The 23,308-nt window shown below is 34.2% G+C and overlaps 1 protein-coding gene across 1 annotated transcript in view; it reads left to right on the forward strand.

Moving 5' to 3' along the window:
• Positions 1-10,619: 10,619 nt before the first annotated feature.
• The window catches only part of LOC109098352 (parathyroid hormone 2 receptor-like), an 80,151-nt gene continuing 67,462 nt past the window's right edge, over positions 10,620-23,308 (forward strand). The window contains exons 1-5 of the mRNA XM_042731113.1: positions 10,620-11,141; positions 15,904-16,000; positions 18,219-18,329; positions 20,760-20,875; positions 20,955-21,052. Coding sequence (XP_042587047.1) covers positions 10,998-11,141; positions 15,904-16,000; positions 18,219-18,329; positions 20,760-20,875; positions 20,955-21,052 — 566 coding nt within the window. The 5' untranslated portion in view covers positions 10,620-10,997. The remainder of the gene's footprint in view (positions 11,142-15,903; positions 16,001-18,218; positions 18,330-20,759; positions 20,876-20,954; positions 21,053-23,308) is intronic.

Raw genomic sequence — 23,308 nt, forward strand, 5'->3', positions numbered from 1 at the left:
AACTTTTATAAATTAAAAAGAAAAGCATACAATTTTTAATAAATACTTCAGGCATAATTTTACAAGTGTCTATTTTAGTTATTGGCAATCATTTTTTCATCCATATATTTCAAAAAGCATATGAACTTGATACATTATGTCACAGAAAACTATGTCCTCCGGTGTGAAACCATATCCTGTTTTTAAACTCCACAGACAACTTTAATAGGAATAGTGTTTTACAAAAAAAAAATATATATATTTAAAATAAATAAATAATTACTGCATATTTGTCAACTAATATATTTTCCTATCTATATCTTGAAAGATAAATATATTGAGTAAAACAAATTGGTAAAACTTTACAATTAGGAGTCAGTGTAGGATGTGTACACTGGGATGGGATGCGGGTGGTAAGGTTTAACTATAGGTATAGGGGCCCCTTTTGAAAATCTGCTTAGGGCCCCCAAAACACTAGGGCCGGCCCTAGAAGTCGCCACCATGTTTCTACAGTAGCCCTAAACAGACAAACTGCTCTATAGAGCATGTTTCATCAATTTGTTGCTCTTGCGAATAAAACACTGACAAAGTGATGAACAAGTACATTAACATTTGCAATAACATCAATCTATTGCTTAATTAAGTAAATATAATTCCTTAATTTACCTACGTAAAGAAATCTCATTGCTCTCTGCTGTCTTTACCGACGACATCTTTACATGTGTCAGCCACCATAGCTTCTCTAAAGGGAGGGGTGAGCGGGGGACTGAGCCGTTGGTTGCAATTTGCAAACTCACCACTAGATGCCGCTAGAATTTACACACTGCACCTTTAAAGGGATAGTTCATCCAAAAATGAAAATTTAATGTTTATCTGCTTACCCCCAGGGCATCCAAGATGTAGGTGACTTTGTTTCTTGATGATTTTTTAACTTCAGCCGTTGCAGTCTCTCAGCAGTACAATGCTTGGTAATGGTAACAGAATCTATGATAGAAAAAAAACATGCACAGAAAAATCCAAATTAAACTCTGCGTCTTTTGACGATACATTGATGTGTAAAGACACAAAATGATTGGTCTGTGCAAGAAACTGAACAATATTTATATAATTTTTTTTTTTTTTTTTACCTCTGATTCACGCAATGTCTGAACTGTTAGAACTCTTGTGAATGCACTTCACAGCAGCCTGCATGATCTTCTTCTTCTTGCTTTATGGCGGACTGAAGACTCATAGGTGTGTTACCGCCACCTATCTCTCAAATGGACCATTAACACTCTATCTACAATCTCAATCAGGAGTGTCAGTGGTCCACTTGAGAGATAGGTGGCAGTAATGCACTTATAAGTCTGCGATCCGCCATAAAGCAAGAAGAAGAAAATGATGCAGGACCATTAACACTCTGGATGCATCCGAAAACTCAGGCAGGTGACTTGTTGCCTCGCTGCTGTATCAGGCAATGACTTTACAGGCAGCGTTTCTGCATGAAGGCACCTCATGAAACTGATTTCGGACAGGCTTCTGAGGCAGAGTAACAGTTTAATGATCTACAGCAAAATATAGAGAGCTTTGGCGATAACTAAGTGGATATTTCATTACTGCAGTATTAATTTCTCGATAGAAAAGAAATAAAAAGTGGAAAATGTTGATCAAAACCATACATTTACACACAAACTGACCACTGACCACAACTTTCAGGCGCCATCTTTATTTTTTGGCTTAACGGTCACAGAATGGAACGCACAGGATTGTGAGATATCAAAGGCAGCGAAGGATACATCTACGCTGCCTTAAAATCGGCCTGATAAAGGCATCTCATGAGACAGGAATTGAAGCTAACATTTGTACGTGCCTTGATGCCTTCCTACCTTGGAATGCGTCCTGCGAAGGCAGCATTTTTCAGTTTTCGGATGCAGCCTCTATCTACAATCTCAATCAGGTGTGTCAATGGTCCATTTGAGAGATAGGTGGCGGAAATGCACCTATAAGTCTGCGGTCCGCCATAAAGCAAGAAGAAGAAGATGATGCAGGCTGCTCTGCTGTGAAGCGCGTTCACAAGAGTTCTAACAGTTTGGACATTGCATGAATCAGAGGTAAAAAAAAAAATGATATAAATACTGTTTAGTTTCTTGCACAGACCGATCGTTTTGTGTCTTTACACATCAATGTATCATCATGGGCCGCAAGGTTTAATTTGGATTTTTCTGTGCATGTTTTTTTTCTCTCTCATAGATTCTGTTACCATTACCAAGCATTGTACTGCTGAGAGACTGCAACGGCTGAAGTTAAAAAAAAAATCATAATTTGTGTTCTACTGAAGAAACAAAGTCACCTACATCTAGGATGTCCTGGGGGTAAGAAGATAAACATCAAATTTTCATTTTTGGGTGAACTATCGCTTTAAACATCACAACATCATAGTGTTGCTCTCTCTGTAGTCCATCAGCGTAATAAGAGCTGAGTGTTCTAACTCTAAGAAAGATGCTGGCTTTTTTACTCTGCAAGATTAGGAACTTAGTTTTCCTTCTTGCCAAACTTTGCAGAATTTCTTCTTGCATCTGCATTGCTTAATTCAGCAAATTATGCCTTTATGTTTTTTTTTTTCATCCAAATATAATTGTCTTAGCTGACGGTAAAAAGAAGAGTTACATTGGACAAGTAAACAATAACGCCTTCTAAAAGACTGTGTGAAAAAAACAAATCCTACATAGATTGCAGAAGTACTGCAGGATAATGAAGAGCACAGGCTATTTATGATTAAAATAACTCAAAATACATTGCAGAGTGTTGCTGAGAATGCTCCCAGCCATATTTTATGGGAGAATGTCAAAATAGGAAAAAATAAAGCTTGGTTAAAAGTGCAAGAACATGGACTTGAATCTGAAATTTGGAGTATAGTTTTGCTTTGAATAACATGAGGAATTGTGTTGTGTGAACACAATTGAAATGCTTTGTCTCTTTTACATGTCAGTCTGGTCTACTGTATGTCTAGGTAAGGTGCAAACGACGCAGAAGTGGTCATACACACTGTTCTGATCTGTTCTGGAGAAATCAAATGCAAATACATCATATACTGTTGAAACAAAATAAGCAGAGAGCAGCAAAACTATTACGAAACAGATGTTATCTTACAGTATGTAAGCATCACAAAGATTTTCAATTGGTTTAGGCCAAGAATGATGACACTAAATAATAATGACTCCTTTCCCCCATCTTAGTTTTAGCAAATTGTAAGCCACCACAATTTTCCAACCCATTCTAACTGCCAAGGTGTCAAAAACTGAAGCATGGTTAAACAACTTGAATATCACTATTAAGATGCTAAAGGCTTCACTATATCAACAAACTAGGAATGCCATTGCTTTCATTTGTTTGCCATATGCATCAGATCAAGACATTTGTTTGCTTGCATTTGTAAAAATATTAATTATTTTTATATAATTACATAAGTACAGTAGGTAATTTATTGCAAAAACTTAAGAAACAAAAATTGTATAAAAGGATTGAAAAATTAATCGTGGTGCATTCCAAGTCTTCTGAAGACATATGATATCTTTATGTAAGGAACAAGAGTGAAATTCTTAATTGCTGAGAATGACCCCCCTCCATTCATGTAGCAACATCTTATTCAGAAGCTGAGTCTGAACTTAATCATGACAAAATCAGTCACAAAACACAAGAGTCAAGGGCATTTTACAATCAAAATTGATGTAACAATCCTTTAGGCAGCAATTTCTGATAGTAAGAAGATTTGAGTGTTACTGTGAATGGAGACAGTGATTGCTTTTGAGTTTCCTCACAGAAAGCAATTGTTTGGCCTTGGAATAATTTAATGAATTTTTAATGTAGTCAAGACTAGGTCTGGGGTAGGTGCTCAAAATATGTCATAATAATAATAAAAAAATTATACCCCACTATATAATTTTATGACAATAAATGTCCCATGCTTTTTCGTGTGTATTGGAACCAAAGGTTTCCCTAGTTTGTCTACATAGTAACACCTAGAGGCCTTTAGCGTCTTAATTACATTTACGTTTTTGCATTTAAGAGAGGCTTTCATCCACAGCAACTTACGAAAGAGGAGGCACAAAGCCAGTTGTCAATATTCATAATACACAATGCCAGGTTTATTAGATAGCTAAATTAGAAGCAATTTAAAGAAGAGGAGAAATGGAGGGGGAATATGTGTGTGTGTGTGTGTGTGTGTGTGTGTGTGTGTGTGTGTGTGTGTGTGTGTGTGTGTGTGTGTGTGTGTGTTGATTTAAGAGTGTAGAGTGGTTCAGTGCTTCCAGGAGAGGTGTGTCTCCAATCTCCAGCTGGTTTTGAAAGATGTGATGGCCTCAGCATTTTGGGTGGAGGTTGGCAGCTCATTCCACCAGAGAAGACAGAGAAGGTGAAGGATTTTAAGAGTGACTATTTGCCTCCTGGTAAAGGAACGAACAACAAGGCATCACTCATGTGAATACTAGTGAGGCTAAAAATGCTTGTGCTTCAGTTTTTTTTTTTTGACATCTTGTGAGTGAAAATACAGTAGGTTGAATTTTCAGCACTTCTACAGCTGGACTGAAGCCTTTTTGATGCAAAAGTCTTGTTGTTTGGGTGTGACTAATAGTAAACAGCACATGAGAGTTTCAACGGAAGTAAATAATAAATGAGATAAAGCAAATGTCTCTAAAAACTTTCTTCTACTAAGGCACAGCAGCATGCTGCAATCTGGCCATTTCAGGTTTCACCAGGATTCATATGTATTTGGCCTCAAATCCAGATGGTTAACAGCAGGGTTCATTATTTTTCACAATTCTGTAGAACAGAACTGTGGGGGAAAATAAGCTCCTTAGACTGAACTTATCTGAAAAAAGTTTGCTGCACATGGAAGTCTAATACATATTTAGATGAGTGATTCCTAAGGCATCCTTTATTACCTTGTTCACTTGTATTTTCTTTATTCTTTTTTTATTATTCTTATTTAAGCTTATTTTAGGTTTCAGCATTTTCAGCAAACCAAAACACAACTTGGTGTGCTTTTCTAAAAATTCCCAAATCGTTTGGAATTTTTTTAGTTTCCTTCAAGGGGCAAAAATAAAATATAAACAATAAATAAATAAAAATCATAGATAGGTAATTAATTAAAAATTACATGACTTAATGCATGCATGCAATGCATGCAATGACACTTACTGTATTCAGATCTTGAGACATACATAGTTTTACAGAGAAAGTTTAATCTGTCATTTGTTTGCATTAATTATATAAAACTTTTGTAGGTGTTTGTCTGGAGCTTTGGGTTGAAGTGAAATTTCTCTCTTAATCACAGGAGATCAGAGGATAAGAGATCCAATAAGAGTGACAGCAATCACATCTGCCGATGAAACACAATCAATCTGATCCATTGAGAATGACATGGAAACACTCTCCTGCAATATACCAATTAGCAAGGATTGCAGATTTGGACACATCTAGCAGCTTTGTGCACTGCTGTGAAGACTTTTTCAACACATTTGGCATATCCGACAAAATTGGAATTTACACATACAGCAAGATCAAATGGTATTTATTTATTTATTTTTATTTATTTTTTTTGGAGTTGGAAAGAGATAATCAGTGTTCCCTGGAGCAAATGATTGCTTTTATAATTAGGAAGATATTAATATTTGTCACAAACAAGAAATGTATCACAGCATAGCTAATTCATTCAACTGTCTTTCAAATAATATTTATCTTAATAATATTTTATTTATTAAAAACCTTTCTCATATATCATTTCAAAACAGAGAATGAGCAAACTTTTAAGAGACAGATAAACAAACATGCATGCGCCTGTAGAGTCAGTGGTAGAAATACTGCTGTGAGATTTAAAAAGACAGATGGAGGAGTTGATGCAGAGATTCAATAGAAGTGAGTATATATTCATATCATTCAAGTCTTAATTGAGTTCCAACAGATTGAAAGTGTTTTTCATAAGAAAATCAATTCACCATATAACAATCAGCATTCAACATCCCCTTGAGCATGGTTGATGTTTACATTTAATTTTAGAGTTTTACTTGTGGATATGACTTTTAATCAAATCACTTTTTATGTAAATATAGTCAAACAGCACTGTACTGAAATAAAATTAAAGGGATAGTTCCCTAAAAATTAAAGTTCTGTTTTTTATTCGAATCATGTCTTTCAAAACCTTTATGAATTACATTTTACTTTTGTGGTACATACACAAAAAAAGATATATATGGGAAAAATATCCAGTTATTTTTTGGTCTTTACAATGAAATTCAGTAGGGTCAAGTGTTATTTTGCCATTGACTTTTATTATATGTACAAAAGCAATTCCTTAACATTCCTGATTTATTTATATATTTATTTGTGTTCGACAGTAGATAGAAAGTCATGCAGGTTTGGAGAGGCATAAGGGTGAGTAAATGATGACATAATTTTTATTTTAGTGTGAACTGTACCTGAAAGGTTAATTTTTTTTGCGACCTTTGGGATTGGCTCCATCATTGCTATTTTGTATTGAGGCCAATAAAATGAGCCTACCTGTATATCAGCTGGGCGTTTGATGGGTTGCAGTATTCCTAAACAAACAGTAATAAACAAATCAGAAGGCCTTCAAAAATATCTGACTATAGTCAGAGTAAATACACTGACATTTTTAATAAAACAGGTAAAGTGTAATATATCAACATCCCATAATAAGAGAAGTAAAAGCATCAGTCACGTATGAATGTATGTGTATTGTATATGTGAATATAACATCTAATCAATGTTTAAAATGTCAATCTGTCTGTGCCTCTAAACAGTCAAACTTGTTATAATAATTCTTTATGATAATTGCTTGTATTTTAATAATTATGGTTCTTAATATATGTTATTTGTTAATTAATAATTACAATATTTTGTTTGGCTTGTTTACACCATAAATTGCCAGATTGTCCTTGTTTTGGTCTTAGGATGCTACATGCAAGTTTTGTTCTTTTATTTTATCATTTTTTTAAACATTACCAGTAGACATCTCAGTTGTTGACTTAACGTTGGCCTGCTTGTTTCCAGTGTGTGTGTGTGCATGTGTATGTACACACACAAATATGGAATAAAATATGGAGATTTCTCCTTTTAAAAAATGTTAAACATTTATAAAATGACTGCCTGGTCTTTCGACATACTGTAAGCGTGTGATTTTTATTGTCCTCTTCTTAACGGTTTATGAAAAATTACCCTGTGAAAATATGGATATGAACATTTACAATAAAAAAAAGTGTCAAAAGTTTGTGAAAAGAAGCTGCAAGGTTGCTGTGAAGACATGCACTAATGAGGTCTAGTCTGGTGCAGTGCATGTGTGCTTCAGCTAGGAAGTGATAGGAAAAAACTACAGCATAAGAGAAAACAATTCAAGGAAATCCTCTTAATGTTGACCTCATTTCACAATATGTGACATTTTCAAGCAGTTCAGATAACTCTGAGCCATTCTGAATCCATCCTAAGTGGACCACCTATAAATTAGGGTATTTTGGTAAAAGCTGATTTGGTTGGGTAGAGACAGACGTGATATATCCCCTACTTAAGATTTTTTTAGACACAAATCTCTCTCAACGCTGCTGCCTTTACTAGCCAAACACACAAACTTCTAAGACTCTTGAATAAGAAGTAGCAATGTGCCAGTTAAATGCTGCAATGCTGTCAGTACTGGCTTGTACTGTAATTATTTGGAACCCAAAGTCTGAGTCCACTATTGAAAATGTTTCCAGTTTGCATTTTTCCTATTTAATCAGTTTTTTTTTCTTTACAAATGATCTTTTAGCAAAACACTTTGTGTAAAAGTTTAATTGGCATGATTTAAAAATTTCAACATTTTACTTTAACATGCTTTAACATGCACTGGGAGGCAAGAACTCTGACCTTTTGTTCAAAATGATTAAAACTTATTTAGAATCTTTAAAAGTTTCTAATTTATCAAAATGTTTCTTCAAATCTTAAAGCGTTATTATAGATTTTAAATCCCAGAGTTTCAGCATTGACTTGGACTTTTAGCCCACTGTTTTTAAACGTTTGTACAAGTGACACCAACAGAAAAATACAAATATATCAGCCATCTGAAAGTCACTGTCTGCAGAAGAAAAGCTTTGATAGGATGATCAGTCACTTGTAGTAATTGCATCCGATGAGTTGCCTTTTATGAATTTTAAACAATGCTACACTGCACTCTAACAACTCCTTTCTAGGTAGTACATGTTTTGAAACTCATTACTCCACTTGCACGGAAAGGAAATGATTGTTCACTCAGTTAGAAACAGAAGATGGTAATGAGATTGTTGTGGAATTTGAATTGAAGATATTTCTCTGTGCTAATTTGCATGTAAATCCTTTAGGTTTAGGCAAAATTAATAAAGGTGAAATTGCAACAGTGGCACAAAGAAAATAAAAAGCAGAGTGTGAATTATTCAAGGTAGAAAATTTAGGCCTTGATAGATTCTTCTTAGATTACTTGTATATAAATGCAAAAAAAAAACAAAAAAAAAACAATATATTCATCAAAAGCAAATACTGTACATCATGTAAACAAAAGAACAATACATATGTAAATAGTGTTCTTTGAGCAGCTTTTATTTACAAAAAGAAAATGGACAGAGCATGGTCAGAAAGATGCTTAATTCTTCATAGTAGTAGTCTACTTGTGCATATCTTGCTTGCATATCAGTGTAGATGATTAATGGTGATGTGATTAATATGAATATGGACATATGAATAAAAAACAGGTGTATCAAATGTGTCTTTTGTGACTGATATAAAAATTACAAAAATCTCCACCTGAGACCCTGAGTAATTGGACTGAGATTGTTATATTGAACTTCCTCTCAAACCTGGCAGAGAAATTAAGCAGATTTGTTCCCTGTCATCATCCATAATGTGGCTTTTATTCACATAACATCTCACAGATGTAGATAACCTGTCTGTCATTAAATATTTTCAGCTTTTGGATCAAGTCAAAAAGAGAAAACCGAATGTGAGCTCAGTTTCTGAAATGGTTAAGCGGTGGCCTGTCGCTTCCTCTTCAAAGAGATTGAATCCAAACGATAAGAGTTATGCTGAATCCTTAGGGCTGCTCTGAATATCTAGTGTGCTGTGTGAGAAAATGTATTGGCATTTTGCTCCACAGGATTCCTTTTTATAATGGTTAACCACAAGTTTTACTACACAGGGTTTCATTTCTAGACTGCATTATTAAATTCCTCTTATAATACGCTATTTCACCTATATTTTATTGAAATGTAGAAATGTTGTAGTGAAATGAATAAAAGATGCGGCTCAATAAGCAGTCGAATGGGAATTTGATTTGCTAGCTGGTGTTTCAGCACCATGGACAGGTCCACAACTTAATCTTATTTGCAGCTTCCTGAACACTAATTTGGTGATTTTACTTATGAGTTACTCATTTCACTGAACCTCCCTGTGGTTTGAACAATCGGATGCCAAAGCAGAATATACCACACATCTCATGTATAAAGCCAGCAGTTCCAAAGAAGTCTAGTAAGAGCCTTAAGGTGGATGCAGAGATGGAACCTGCTTTTTTGAAAGAACTTTAGGTTACAGGACAGTACCTTTTTCAGATTACCATCTGGTACTGTTACTGAGTCACAGCCCAGCAGGCACACAATGTCATAAGACATTGATATTTGGTTAAAATTTGGTTGCGATCGGGTGACCAAAATGTAATGTCAATTCAATGTCTCAATGTTAATTTGATGTCCAATACTGACATCAGCTGACATTGATATTTGTTGTTTTTAGGTTGTGTAACCAAAATCCAATGCTAAGTCATTGTCAAATTGGTGTCAGATACTGACATCAACCTCATTTTCATTCTAAACTAAAATACAACGTCTGTCTGACGTCATGTGCAACGTCAGCCTGCATGTTATATTGATGTCCTGCCTGCTGGTAGGCTAGTACTTTTTTCTCATGAGGGGTTTTCCTCATAAATTATGCAAAAATTAGTTGAGTATGGATAGGGTTACTAGTAATTTAGTTTATTAACAGTAAAATATACTCTAATTAACAGTAAAATATACTCTGAAGTGTATTCACTTAATGTAAATCATAACACAAGCTTGTTGATCACCATGCTGACCTTTTTTTGCCCCCCAGAAAAGAAGAGCCTCGTGTACTTTCATTGTGTGGAAAAACAGATGCAAAAGTGAACTTCGAACATTCTGCCTAACATTTGCTTTTGTTCCCCAGAGAAAATAAAAACACAGGTTTGATATGTCTGATTTTTCGTTTTTGACAGAATTCCATTGTAATTAGCCTGTTGGAGGATAAACTGGGTAATTAACAATATGATTTGGAAGCCGTCATTAGTGTTTCATTTATTAACATCAATTGCAGAACGCGAAGAATCATTTAACAACTTACAGAAAGTTAAAGACGTTATTTCTGTCTCAACTTTGAAGACATGACGTGTAAGCGCTGCTTATCACTGCGTCCGTATTTCTGTGTCGAGAGATGAGCGGAAGGACAAATAGTTCCTAACCTATACAACTGTTTGTTCATATGATTCATGTTTTCACTTTCGCGCTCTTGATACACATTCATTTTTGAGAAAAAATAAATAAAGGAAGGAAGAACGCACTAGTTAAAACACTTAGTGTCGATATTACTGATGTGAGAAGGACCAATCATCGCGATAAACTCAACAGGCAGATCGATCCGCCCATCGTTAGTGAGAGTGAGACGCTCGCATTTTCGTGACGGGAGGAGCGTCTCTCATTCAAGCGCCTCATCTCACTCACTGTGAGTCCGCCAGCAGAACTGACCGAAGGGATTTCTTCGTGGAGTAGGCTATACTCTTGCAAACTTTCAGCTGCTTTGATTTTAAGTTACGCTTTTTTTCTGCGAAGAAGATGTGAACGTATTTGAACTTCGCAGAACAACGACGTCTTGTGATTCTGTTCTTTTTATTCGAAACTGAAGAAAATATTTCGGGGAGAATTAACGATGTTTTTCACTGATGACATGAGAAGATCATGGTCGTTGGGGGGTGTGAGGAGATACACAAAGTCTTAAGGGAAGGAGACTGCTTGTTATCTCGAAAAAATCTCAGAAACATGAGGGACTGTCTCCTGTACTTCGCCAAAGTGATTCTGTTCTGGACATTAGCTGATGCTCAGGTAAGACACTGGGTCTATCCAGGCGTGTCATCGTGACTATTTTTTCTTTAACCATTAAAAATGTTAAACACTCAAAACAACTCAGTGCATACTGCATATACATGTTTAAGACGTGTTTTGTATTATTCTATGCGAATTCCTTTTTGAGTTTTTATGGTAGACGATAATAAAAGAAATTTAATTAAAGCAAACTATCTGCCAAAGTTGGGACTCGATTTGACTGAACAATTGTAGACCTGTCAGTGTTTGATTTCAACCACAGCATTTTAACATACACTTTATTTAAACACTTTAAACACATTATGTAAATGTATCTAGCCTATGTAAGTATTCATGTATGTATGGGTATCAGTCTATTCATTTTGATTCTAGATCTGTCATTATTATTATATGGATTTAAAAAAAAAAACGTTTATGTGTTTTACATTTCATTCAAAATCCAATTTTAAATGGGAATGGTCATTCTGCTATATTTTGTTGAAACTACATCGTACAACTCAATAAAGTGCAAATGAGTCTTTCTTAATCTGATCCTTAAACTCTCTTTTGCTGAATAAAGCCAGTTGAGTATATACGGTCCCACATTTTTAAAATGCAGGTGATATTGTCTGAACTATGATTCAGATGTAAGTGCACAGCCAGCTCCGTTTTTTTTTTGTTTGTTTGTTTTGTTTTGCATGAAAGCTGCAATCCTCATCCCTAATATCAGCCTCTGAGAAATGGAATGGAACAGTGGAGGTTTTGGTAAAAGCTTGGTGTGTTTCACAGCCCTTTCCGTCTCTCCTAAACTAATAATCCTGATTATACTTTATAAAGAGTTGCTACTGCCTGACTATAAAAACGTGTTTTCAGGTGACCTAAAATCTGCCTCATGTGAATTTAATTCAATAATATTATTTAATATGACTGAATCAACCTGACCATATTGAGTGGTAATAAGGTAACAAGCATTTCCAATATTATTTTATTTTATTTTATTTATTTATTTTTTTTACAGTGGGTATGGAATCTATACAATATGCATACCTTTTTTTTTTAGCTTGTCATCATATGTTGTTGAAGCATTGTTCACTCTTGTTCTGTCATTCCAGACCAGTAAATGCAGTCACTCAAGTGAGCACATATAGACCTGTGCAGTGGGTGAAATGATGCATAAAAACACACTTCAGTGGCATGTGCATTTATTCATGCATCAATGAACTAAATTAATTGTATGTTGTTTTGCAGTATGATTTCTGTTTAATGCACCCTTTTTTTAAATCAGCCTGAATTAGGGGTGGGCAATATGACATAAATTCTTATCAAAATATTTTACACTGTCCAGGCTATATCGATATTATATTACGATATTAGAAAAAAAAAATTTTTACAGCCAAAATATTTTAACTAAAAAAAAGTGAGGGATTATACATAGACCTGAAAAAGTCTTTTCTTATTGTGCCATTGTTTTTTTTTTTTTTTTTTTTTTTTTTTTTTTAGTGCAAACGTGCAACATGAGGTAGGCCTGTATGAATTAAATAAATTAAATAAAATATTGTGTGTTTGAGTAGGCCAGTGGTTCCCAATTTTTTTATTTTAACATATAGGCTACTGTATTCCTGTGATCAAAGCTGAATTTTCAGCATCATTACTCCAGTCTTCAGTGTCACATGATCCTTCAGAAATCATTTGAATATGCTGATTTGCTGCTCAAGAAACATTTCTGATTATTATCAATGTTGTAAACATTTATGCTGCTTAATATTTTTGAGGAAACAATTTTTTAACGATTCTCTAATGAATATTTGATTTGGTCCTTTGTGTCAGAGCGCTGGAGTTCGTCAGAAATAGAATGCGGCATCAGTTTACTGTCATGGGTTTGTGGTGTCGCGTCGCATCCACAGCAGAGAACATCACTGGCTTCTATTTCTTTTGTCACGTCATGCCGCTCGCGTCTGGTATAGACATGTTGTTTTAAAATTTGTGAATCTTTAGTATATTCATAATCTGCTTTACGTTTACCTGGCACTGGCAGTATTTTCACAAACTTGTAACTTTCATGCTTAGAGCAGAACCATGCATCATTCATTTATATTTCTACATGGCTCCCTGCAATGCAACTCTGATTTTTCAGTCGCGCCATCTAGTGATCTGTTATTGATAGAACCACGACTGCTACAACTGATAACGCAACGCTCAAGCGGTTACTGCGAGTCATGTTGTAGAGGTAATTAAAATATGTCAAATTAATATTTTGTGTTCAGTTATTTACTTATCAGACAAGTGGCCGCATGATAAGTGGGAAAATTACGCAGTGTTGTCTTTATCACCCTGCAGGTGACTGTGCATTATCCCTCAATTTGGAAACCACTGGAGTAGGCGATTTGCGCTCTATTAATTTGGTCTGTTACAATGCTCTGTGTTTGATTACTAATGCCTGTGTAGTACGGCGTTGCACACAGAGGACAAAAACGTTCAGCCTTGACTCTTTATCATCATTTGTGTTCAAATTTGCAAAGCGTTGCCAAACTGAACAAAACTATATAAATGCAAAATATGAATTCGTGAATCCACGGTACAGCAAAATCCATATGGTGGAACAACATAATACCGGTAGTCACTTTCATATCGGTATATGCTACTGTATGTCCTTTGCTACACCAAAAAATGATGTCAACATTGTGCCGTTATCAGCACAGCACAGTTAGACTAGTAATGCTTTGTAAGATTTATATTCCATGAGGGTCAGCTTGGTCATATTGCATGTCTTGTGCATGTTAATTATTACCTTTAAACAACTGAAACTTATTCCCACTACATTGCCAGCAAGTTACAGTAATAATTTAGCAAGCAATTAATGCATGCATAAATGTGATCGTCCGCCCCCCAGTGACGAAGATACAGTATGATCAGGATAGAACAGCTATTGTTACAAAATATATACCAGATATTTAAAATCAACACTAGTTAAAAGAAAATGTAGATATAGTGACCACTTTCAGCTTTTTACTAAATTAACACAAAAGTAACATCAGTGATGTATAAAAAAGAAAGTGCAAAGTTCCTACATGTCGTATTATTGCAGAAACAAAGTGAATTCTTTGAAGAACAAAGAAACACATGATGAATAAAGAAACCTATTGCACATTACATTAAGTGGCAGTTCTTAATGTAGTTCTTAATGCACAGACTTAAGATTAACAAGTGTTAACGAATACCCCAGTGTTTTGAGTTTAATGTGAAACAGCAAGTTTCACCAAAGCCATCTTAAAGGTCAATCCGGTAGAAGTGGTGCCATAAGGTGGACATTTACACTTTTTACAGTGAACATGCTTTTCTCTCAGTTCCTGGTTTAACATAAAAATCAGCTGTAGTGAAAATGTACATTGCATTGCTTTTGAGAACAGCACTAATCATGCAAAATTCAGTTTAAATGACACTAATAAGATTCACAAATAACCGCGATGTCCTAGCAACAAGATGTAGGAAGCTTATTTCTCAATATTTCATTTGAATGATACCTGTATGGTGTAGTTTTGCTACATGTACAGTATGTGTAATACAGACAGGGTTTTATATTAAAGTGATACAATTGTAACCTCCTACCCAGTTTTTTTTCCTGTGCCAAATTGGAGGACATATATTGTAACCGATCAATCTCAGAATAGTTTCCATTCTAAGCTTTAATCACTTATTGATTGTTTAGACATGTTTTTTGAATCACTTCAGGTATTTGAAATGCACAAGCAGGTTTGCCCATCTGACTAGAACACTGTCAGCAGTCTCACAGTGTTGCTTGATGAACGTCAAGGAAGCTGCACGGCTATTATTAAATTGCATACTGCTGGAAAAGCACCAAACATTCCACCTGTATGGAAGAAAAATAATCACAAATGTCTTTGAAACAAACAAACAAACAAAAAAAAAAACACGTTGAATTGCTCTAACTGAAAAAATAATGCATTGCATTAACAGTGCTTGCATTATAATGCCTTGTATTTTCAGGGCTTGCATTTTTAGTGGCTGAAATCCAACATAGTTTTATATTTAAGTTGTGAATAATTCAATAAAAAAAAAATTCAAGTCATTCATTCATTCATAAAAATTGATTTGCTGGAATGGAGCAAGCGGTAAGTAGAAGTTATGATAATCAGAGCCAGTATATATATATATATATATATATATATATATATATATATATATATATATATATATATATACAGGTCCTTCTCAAAAAATTAGCATATTGTGAAAAAGTTCATTTTCAATTTCATCATTTTCCATAATGTAATGATAAAAATTAAACTTTCATATATTTTAGATTCATTGCACACCAACTGAAATATTTCAGGTCTTTTATTGTTTTAATACTGATGATTTTGGCATACAGCTCATGAAAATCCAAAATTCCTATCTCAAAAAATTAGGATGCAGACAGACCATGGGTCACAGGAGGGGTGGGATGTTGATCAGTACTGGCTTGGGATGGGCGTCATCACGTGTCTCAGCCAATAAGAGCATTTGGGGTGGACCTAAGACTGCTGCAGCACTCACATGAACACTCCCGATAAAATTATTTAGGCTAAGTATCTTAGAAAAGAGACTTTAAATCTGATTTGTGAATCAATGGAGTTTCCTAATTGATCTAAAATATGCCTTGATGGGCCGATACTGGAAAATAAAATGACATTTGCAGATTACATCCTCAGATAAAGCTATCTGATGGCTTTAGAAGATTCAGTACACAATGAAGAAATAAAAACAAGCATTTTGTTTTGGACAGGCAGGTGAAGATGAGATTACAGCTGAAGAACAGGTGCAGATGCTGCTGGATGCGAAGCTGCAGTGTCTACAGAAGATCTCCACAGACGACCCTGCAGGTAGATACCGTTTCCATTCTACGTTTCTTTCACAAAGCTTTTGATTAATTGTCCTTTTCAATTCTCAGCTTCAGCTACTGTTGTTGTGCACCACAGTTCATCTAGAAAAAGTAACATATTCACCAGAAGTATGACCATCAGCATCTCTGCCAAAACTTGTTTTGCATAAAGCTTGAATGAGTCAGCTCAGTCACATGAGGTTTGTATACGTAAAAGAACGCGTACAGCTAATGAGACTCCTTCAAGACCTTTCTAATGGGCAGCTCTTGATTAGGCACTGCACAGTTTGTTAATTAATTTAGCTTCATTATAAACTTGTTACAAGTGATAAGGCATAACAGGGAAAAAAGCTCTGTTGGAGATGACTCATTATAATGGCCTCCCTGGCCGTTTTATCAGTAGTGTCCTGGCAACTCAAAAATATTCATTTGGCTTACTCTCATCTCTCTTTAATCTTAACGTCATAGGTTATAGAGTTATGTGTAATTCAAGGAGATAAAAATAATTATATTCTGTACAAGGAAATTATGTGCAGAGGACGTGGGTGCAATGACTTCTATCTACAGTACAAACATATTTCATTTTCAAACTGGCGCATGACAACACGTCTGGATTGATTAGAGCTAATCTGCACTAGGAGAAATGTGTAGTTTAATTGAGTATTTTTTTTTTTAATGTGCATGGGTTCTTTTGGTTTCTGAGCTTTCTTCTGCCAACGTAAGTTAATGTAAATTCGATTTTACCCTGCTTTATTAATACATATGTATTTTCTAAAGAGAGGTCAGCAGGTGACATCACCTAGGGTATGAGATTACAAAAGAACAATCTGATATTTGTATGCTTAAAAGATCAAAATCAATTTTACATTTTTTTTAGTGGATGTGCTAAACATCATTTTACAATTAAACCTTAAACTAGATTTTTTTTAATTTTATTAATTTGGCATTAATGAAGACCTTTAAGATCATTTGTGTAGTTTATAACAATGTTTTAACATGTCCATAAAATTAAATAATATTAAATTAATGTGCTGTCACATCTACCGTTGTCATTTCTATAGGAATCCATGCAATCTTGTGTGAGGGCAAAAGATTTAATATTTCGCTTGGTTGGGTTGGTCATGTGAATTTAACTCATTGACCAACAGAAACCTGCTTGGTTTAAAAGTGACTTTTCAGTGAGCTGTGTTTCATACATTGCTACACTATTGACAAAAGACAATGGACCTTTTTTGCCCATAAATCTATCTGAAATCTCACTAATGTGATAACACTTTTAAATTGTTATGACCCCCAAAATTTGTAAATGCACAAATTTGAAATAACAGAAGGTTGTAGTTACATTGCATGTTCCTGTGACCAGGAGGTTGTATAATAATTGAACCTGGCATGCTGACATTTCAGGAGTTTTCATGATTTTGCATCATTTTTCCTGATGGATGAACTCAAATCCCATTTTACATTGTCTTCTTGTTTCATGTTTCACTTAGATAACAAATTCATGTTGATTTAAAATAGTATCAGAACTGCACAATACTTTTTTTAAAAATCATTCCGAATGAACAGTTTGAAAGAACTTCATTGGCTAATGTTTTCAAACTTAACGCTTCATTGCTTATGTGGTCTCATGCCGGCAGAACTCTGCGGCTGCTGGACTGACTCTGTTGAAACCTCTGCTGATTTATTCAATGTCTTCAACTATCTAACATTAATTGCAGCAATTCAGCATCTTTTTATTTCAATAGAAATCATTACAGTCATTGTTATAATTATAAATTGTTTGATTGTTTTAGCACAAAATGATAAGTACATTGATCAAGTTCAGTATTCATAATGTAATTAAACAATTCATTTATTATACAAGCACACTTGTTGCATGTTAGGCCATGCCAGTTGGATATAATCCACTATCCATGCCCGACATCTCCCGTAGGTGTTCAGATGATACTACAAGTAATAGTTTTAAATTTAGCAGCTTTTCTCCAAAGGAAAGCATGATTCATTTGGAGATGGGAAGGATGTATGACAGTTTCATGCTGGGCTTTTACTATACTATAGCTCATTTCATGTTTGTCTTGCTATAGAATCTACTCGAAAAATCAGGAAGGAATGAAAATGTGCTAGGTGTCACGTTATGCTGCAAGATTCTATGATTTTACGTGTCATATCTTGCTCTTCTGTGAATTGACATCTCTGCTCTGAAACTGTTCTGCTCTCAGTTGGTGTGTGTGTCCCAGAGTGGGATGGATTGATATGTTGGCCACAAGGCTTCCCTGGAACTCTGACCAAGACCCCCTGCCCCAGATACATCTATGATTTCAACCATGCAGGTTTGAAATATTTCTCATCATCCTTAGTTTTTTCTGCCAGTTGTTTAACATGCATGATTGTTAGCTGTAATATTTCTTAATTTGAGCTTTATATGTAAGAACAACTGACTACACTCATACGCAGATAAGAAGTCTATAATATGGGTTGGTATAAAAGGTATTTGAACTAGTTTTGAGGTTGAAGATAATAAAAATAAAAAATAATCCATTGAATAGGCCTTTGTATTTAAGCCATAAGAGACTTCTGGATTGTTATAGCCTAGATGTTTTTCTTTCTTGTTATCACAAAGTAATTTTCTTGTTATTCAACATATCAAAAGTTGCTTTTATTTTACAATTATTGTTTAATTCTGAAACAAAATGCACCAGACTCTGCTGTTGCTACAGTGACGAACACAATGTTCCCACACATCTGATCGATAGATAAACTGTGTGCTCTTATTTGTTGTTAATGTTGTAGATATTTCAGCAAAAAGGTTATATATATATATATATATATATATATATATATATAATATATATATATACACAAACATAGTGTACTTATCAATTACTGATTTTTTTCAGTGACAGTCTAACAACAGAGCATTCAACAACGCAAGTAGATGCAGAATGTCTTCATTTTATTTACAAAACAAATTACATAATTTGTTTGTTATTTTTTAGTAATATTCAATAGGCCATCTGCATTATATGTAGGACAGTTCCTGATCAAAACAGACTCGATTTGATTTGATGACATCATTACTGCTTTATTTATTTAGAAGTAGCAGAAGTAACTTAATGATATTTGTGTATTTTGGTTAGTCTATAGTGCTGCTGTCAGATGGGCCAGACATCATGAGAAAAACAACTTTTGTTATTTTGAGATAATGAGAAAAATAATAATTCAAAGAGAAAACCAGAGAGAACCATAACAATAATTTAGGGCCTCTTAGGGCTTCCGTACGTTGGTCAAACTTTTTGTTGTGTGATTAAAATGAATGACAGACAGCAGGAATATTAGACTGCTGTCACTTTAAGAGCTGCACTGATCCAATATACTCTTACACATGTGTTTTCTTTCGCAGCTGTTTGCTTTCATTTAAGACCTAAATGATTGTTTACAAGGATACTTGAAAAAAACAAAAACAGTCATTTTTATACATACAAGTGTGTATTTAACTGTTCAAAAATAACTCACAAAATAAAACACAAAAATAACTCACCCGATTTTAAACCACAATGCTTAAAAAATGCATGCAAATAATAGGTTTTTGTGACCATGTAGCACAGCAATGTCACATGATCGAATAATTGCGATAGAGACGATAGTCCAAAATCTCTACTGGTTGACAAATTATGTATTATTAGTGCATTTTATTAATGAATCTTATGTTTGAAAGCACATACTACAATACTTCTCATAGTGTGTAGTATGTAGGCCTATACTACTGTATGTACTGTACATATGCACATTTTCTGAATGCATGGAATATCCACAATGCAACTTTATTGATTTTCCCTTTAATTTTACCCTTCTTTTCTTTTCTTTTCTTTTCTTTTCTTTTCTTTTCTTTTCTTTTCTTTTCTTTTCTTTTCTTTTCTTTTCTTTTCTTTTCTTTTCTTTTCTTTTCTTTTTGGGGAAAAACATTAAAGGGTTAGCTCACCCCAAAATGAAAATTCTTTCATTAATTACTCACCCTCATGTCATTCCAAACCAAAAAATGACCTTTGTTCATCTTCAGAACACAAATTAAGATATTTTTTTATGAAACCGGAGAGCTATCTGACCCTCCATAGACAGCAACACAACTGTTCCCAGGTCCAGAAACATAGTAAATACATCGGTAAAACTTCAGTTTTGCGATGCTACAAGAATACTTTTTTTTTTTTTCGCAAAGAAAACAAAAATAACATAATTTACTCAACCATTTTTATCCCCCGAGTTACGTCTTCCGCCATTTTGGAGAGTACCCAAGAACATATTGGACGTAATCAGTGTTGTTTACGTTTGGGGGGAAAGCATGCGCATGAACAAAATTTGTTTAATAAGCATTGTTTACGCTTAGGGGAAAGTGTCCGTATGCATTATAATACTCTCTAAAATGGTGGAAGAAGTAACTCGGGGGAGAAAAATGGTTGAGTAAATTATGTTATTTTTGTTTTCTTAATCAAAAATATCTTCATCTGAGTTCCGAAGATGAACGAAGGTCTTACGGGTTTGGAAAGACATGAGGGTGAGTAATTGATGACATAATTTTTATTTTGGGACAAACTAATCCTTTAAAAACGTCAAATTAAATAACATTTACTACAGTTTCAAACTTTTATTGTTGCATAATGTTTACTGTTTCGCATAGTATTTCTTACAGTTAATAGGCAACATACTGTGCAGTATGCTAGAATTTGCAAAGTTCATGTTCAGCAAAGTTTTTATCACTCTTTCAGCACACGCTTACAGGAGGTGTGACTCTAATGGTTCTTGGGTGCTTGCAGAAAGCTCAAACAAGACCTGGGTCAACTACACTGAATGCATTAAATCCCCAGAACCCAACAAAAAGAGAGTAAGCTATATTACAGTCATTTGTCTTTAATGGACAGAGATCACTCGTGGTTTGACACGCTATGTCTTTGTCCCCACAGCAGGTCTTTTTCGAAAGGCTGCACATCATGTACACAGTGGGCTATGCAGTTTCCTTCAGCTCTCTTCTAGTGGCTATTTTTATTATTGGATACTTCAGGTGAGTAACTGTCTAAATTTGAACGTGTGTCTGATGTACTTCTTCTCATAAACTGCAAGAAAAAGAGTTTTCTTAATGCTTTAAATAGTTTTCTTACACCCTCAAGTCTAATATTATATTTCTGTTTATATCATATTGTAATTCCACAAATGAGAATCAGGGCTGCTGTGTCTGTTTTTTCTCTCTCTTTACTTATGCTCCATTAGCAGCTTATCGGATGCGTCTTGAGTTCGGTTATAGAACGTGCTGTTAGATGTCACATGCCAATACTATTCACACAGTAAAGAAAGTGCCTTCTCGCATTTTCTCATTATCTGTTGAAGATAGACCACTGAAAAAAAAAAAAATATATTATTAAATTGATTGGAAATTTACCCATGGCTTGAGATAAAAAAAAAAAAAAAGAGTGGCTTGGTTTTTAAAATATGAAAGCGGAGAGCAACATTACATTGCAGGATTATTGCTTACAGGTTCATTCATTCGGATGGTATATTTAATTTGTTATACATATTGAAATATATATTATAATATATAAATATATATTGAATATACATATTCAGCTCCTCCACTGTTATTGGTTGGGCCATAAGATAAGAAAGTTTTCACTCTGTATGGGGTAATGCCACAATTAGATGGTATATTAAATGTCTAAATTTAAAAAGTAACAAAAACATCAAATAATTGTTTGGCACTATTGTACTTATTTGTACTCATATATATATATATATATATATATATATATAATTATTATTATTATTATTTGTATTATTGATAGTATTTATTTTATTGATGATTTTTTTTATTGGTATTAGTTTTATTTGTTTTTGGTTTTAGTTTTAAATGAATATAATATAAAATTTTGCTGTGAAATGTTATGTGAAAACTGTAGATGAGGTAAGAATGTTGTTTAAGCTTTTGACATGAGAGCTGTAGCAAATCAAAAGACATTTGAGCTAAATAAATTATGACAAAGAAATCCCATCCAAGGTGCTGTATACAGTAGAATATGTGAGTGTTCTTATGCACTTTGACGTGTCTGATGCAGTGGATTGACCTCAGTAATTGCTGACGAAATACACCTGTCAATGCATTGGCTCCTGAGGAGTATTTTTGAAAGTGGCAGCCAAAGTGGTGTTGAAGTACAGGAGTCAAGCCTGCTTTCAACATGTAGTGTTTTTTCTAACGCTAATCAGAAATACACACAGAAGATGAAGACACACTCTCCTTCAGTACACAATGGCGTTCTAAGAAAACCTAATGAGCTACCAATCTATAGAGCATATTAAGCCATCATTGGCACACTTTCATTGTGAAGGCTGTTACAAATATATAAATATATGAAACACCTCATTATGTTATCCTTCATGGTTAAAGCAATCCCTCACTGCATAAATCTAATTGTACCAAAGTCCCTTTCAGGACCATTGAATGACGAATCTGATCGGCTGACGATCGTTCTAAGGTGTGCAATTATTTTAGGGAAGCGCACGGTGAACGTAGTTCCAGGCAGGTCTTGACTGCATTACATGTCCATATCACTTCGGCAAATGATTTGATTTATTTCAAGCCTAAAACAGCAAAAGTACCAAAACATATATATAGTTATTAGCTGCATTAGTCTGCTATCAGTGCCGGCTCAAACCTTTATTACTAGGTCTAAAATGACGGTTTGGAATTATCAACAGAGGCACTGGATGAGACGTGGAAGAAATTATACTCACCATAGCATTTTCAGTACAAAAACCAGAAAAATGCCTTGAAATATATAGTCTGATCAATGACTTGAGGTTTGGTAATCGTAGTATAGGTGGAATTATTGACTTTAGTCCATTGAATTCTTGGAAAATAATGCACACCCGAGGTGTAACGGCCATTATTTTCTAAGAATTTAATGGCCCGTCATCAATTATTTCTTGCTTAATATAATTAAAATGGATTATTTCTCATTATATTATATTATATTATATTATATTATATTATATTATATTATATTATATTATATTATATTATATTATATTATATTATATTATATTATAAATTATGTTTATTATATAAGATTATATCAACCTTGTCAATCTCCCTTTGAATTCCTCATTTACTAAAGTAATATTTAAAGCGTACTAAATTTAGAAAGCTTTTATAACATGGGTCAGACTTTGGGGATTTTTGTATACAGATGGTAGCTGAGTTATTAATATTGCATTCATTCTGTCTGTGTCCCCTGTGAAAATTATACACAAAAGGGACCAGATTTAA

The sequence above is a fragment of the Cyprinus carpio genome, chromosome B9 (genome assembly GCF_018340385.1).
Source record: "Cyprinus carpio isolate SPL01 chromosome B9, ASM1834038v1, whole genome shotgun sequence".
Classification (NCBI taxonomy): domain Eukaryota; kingdom Metazoa; phylum Chordata; class Actinopteri; order Cypriniformes; family Cyprinidae; genus Cyprinus; species Cyprinus carpio.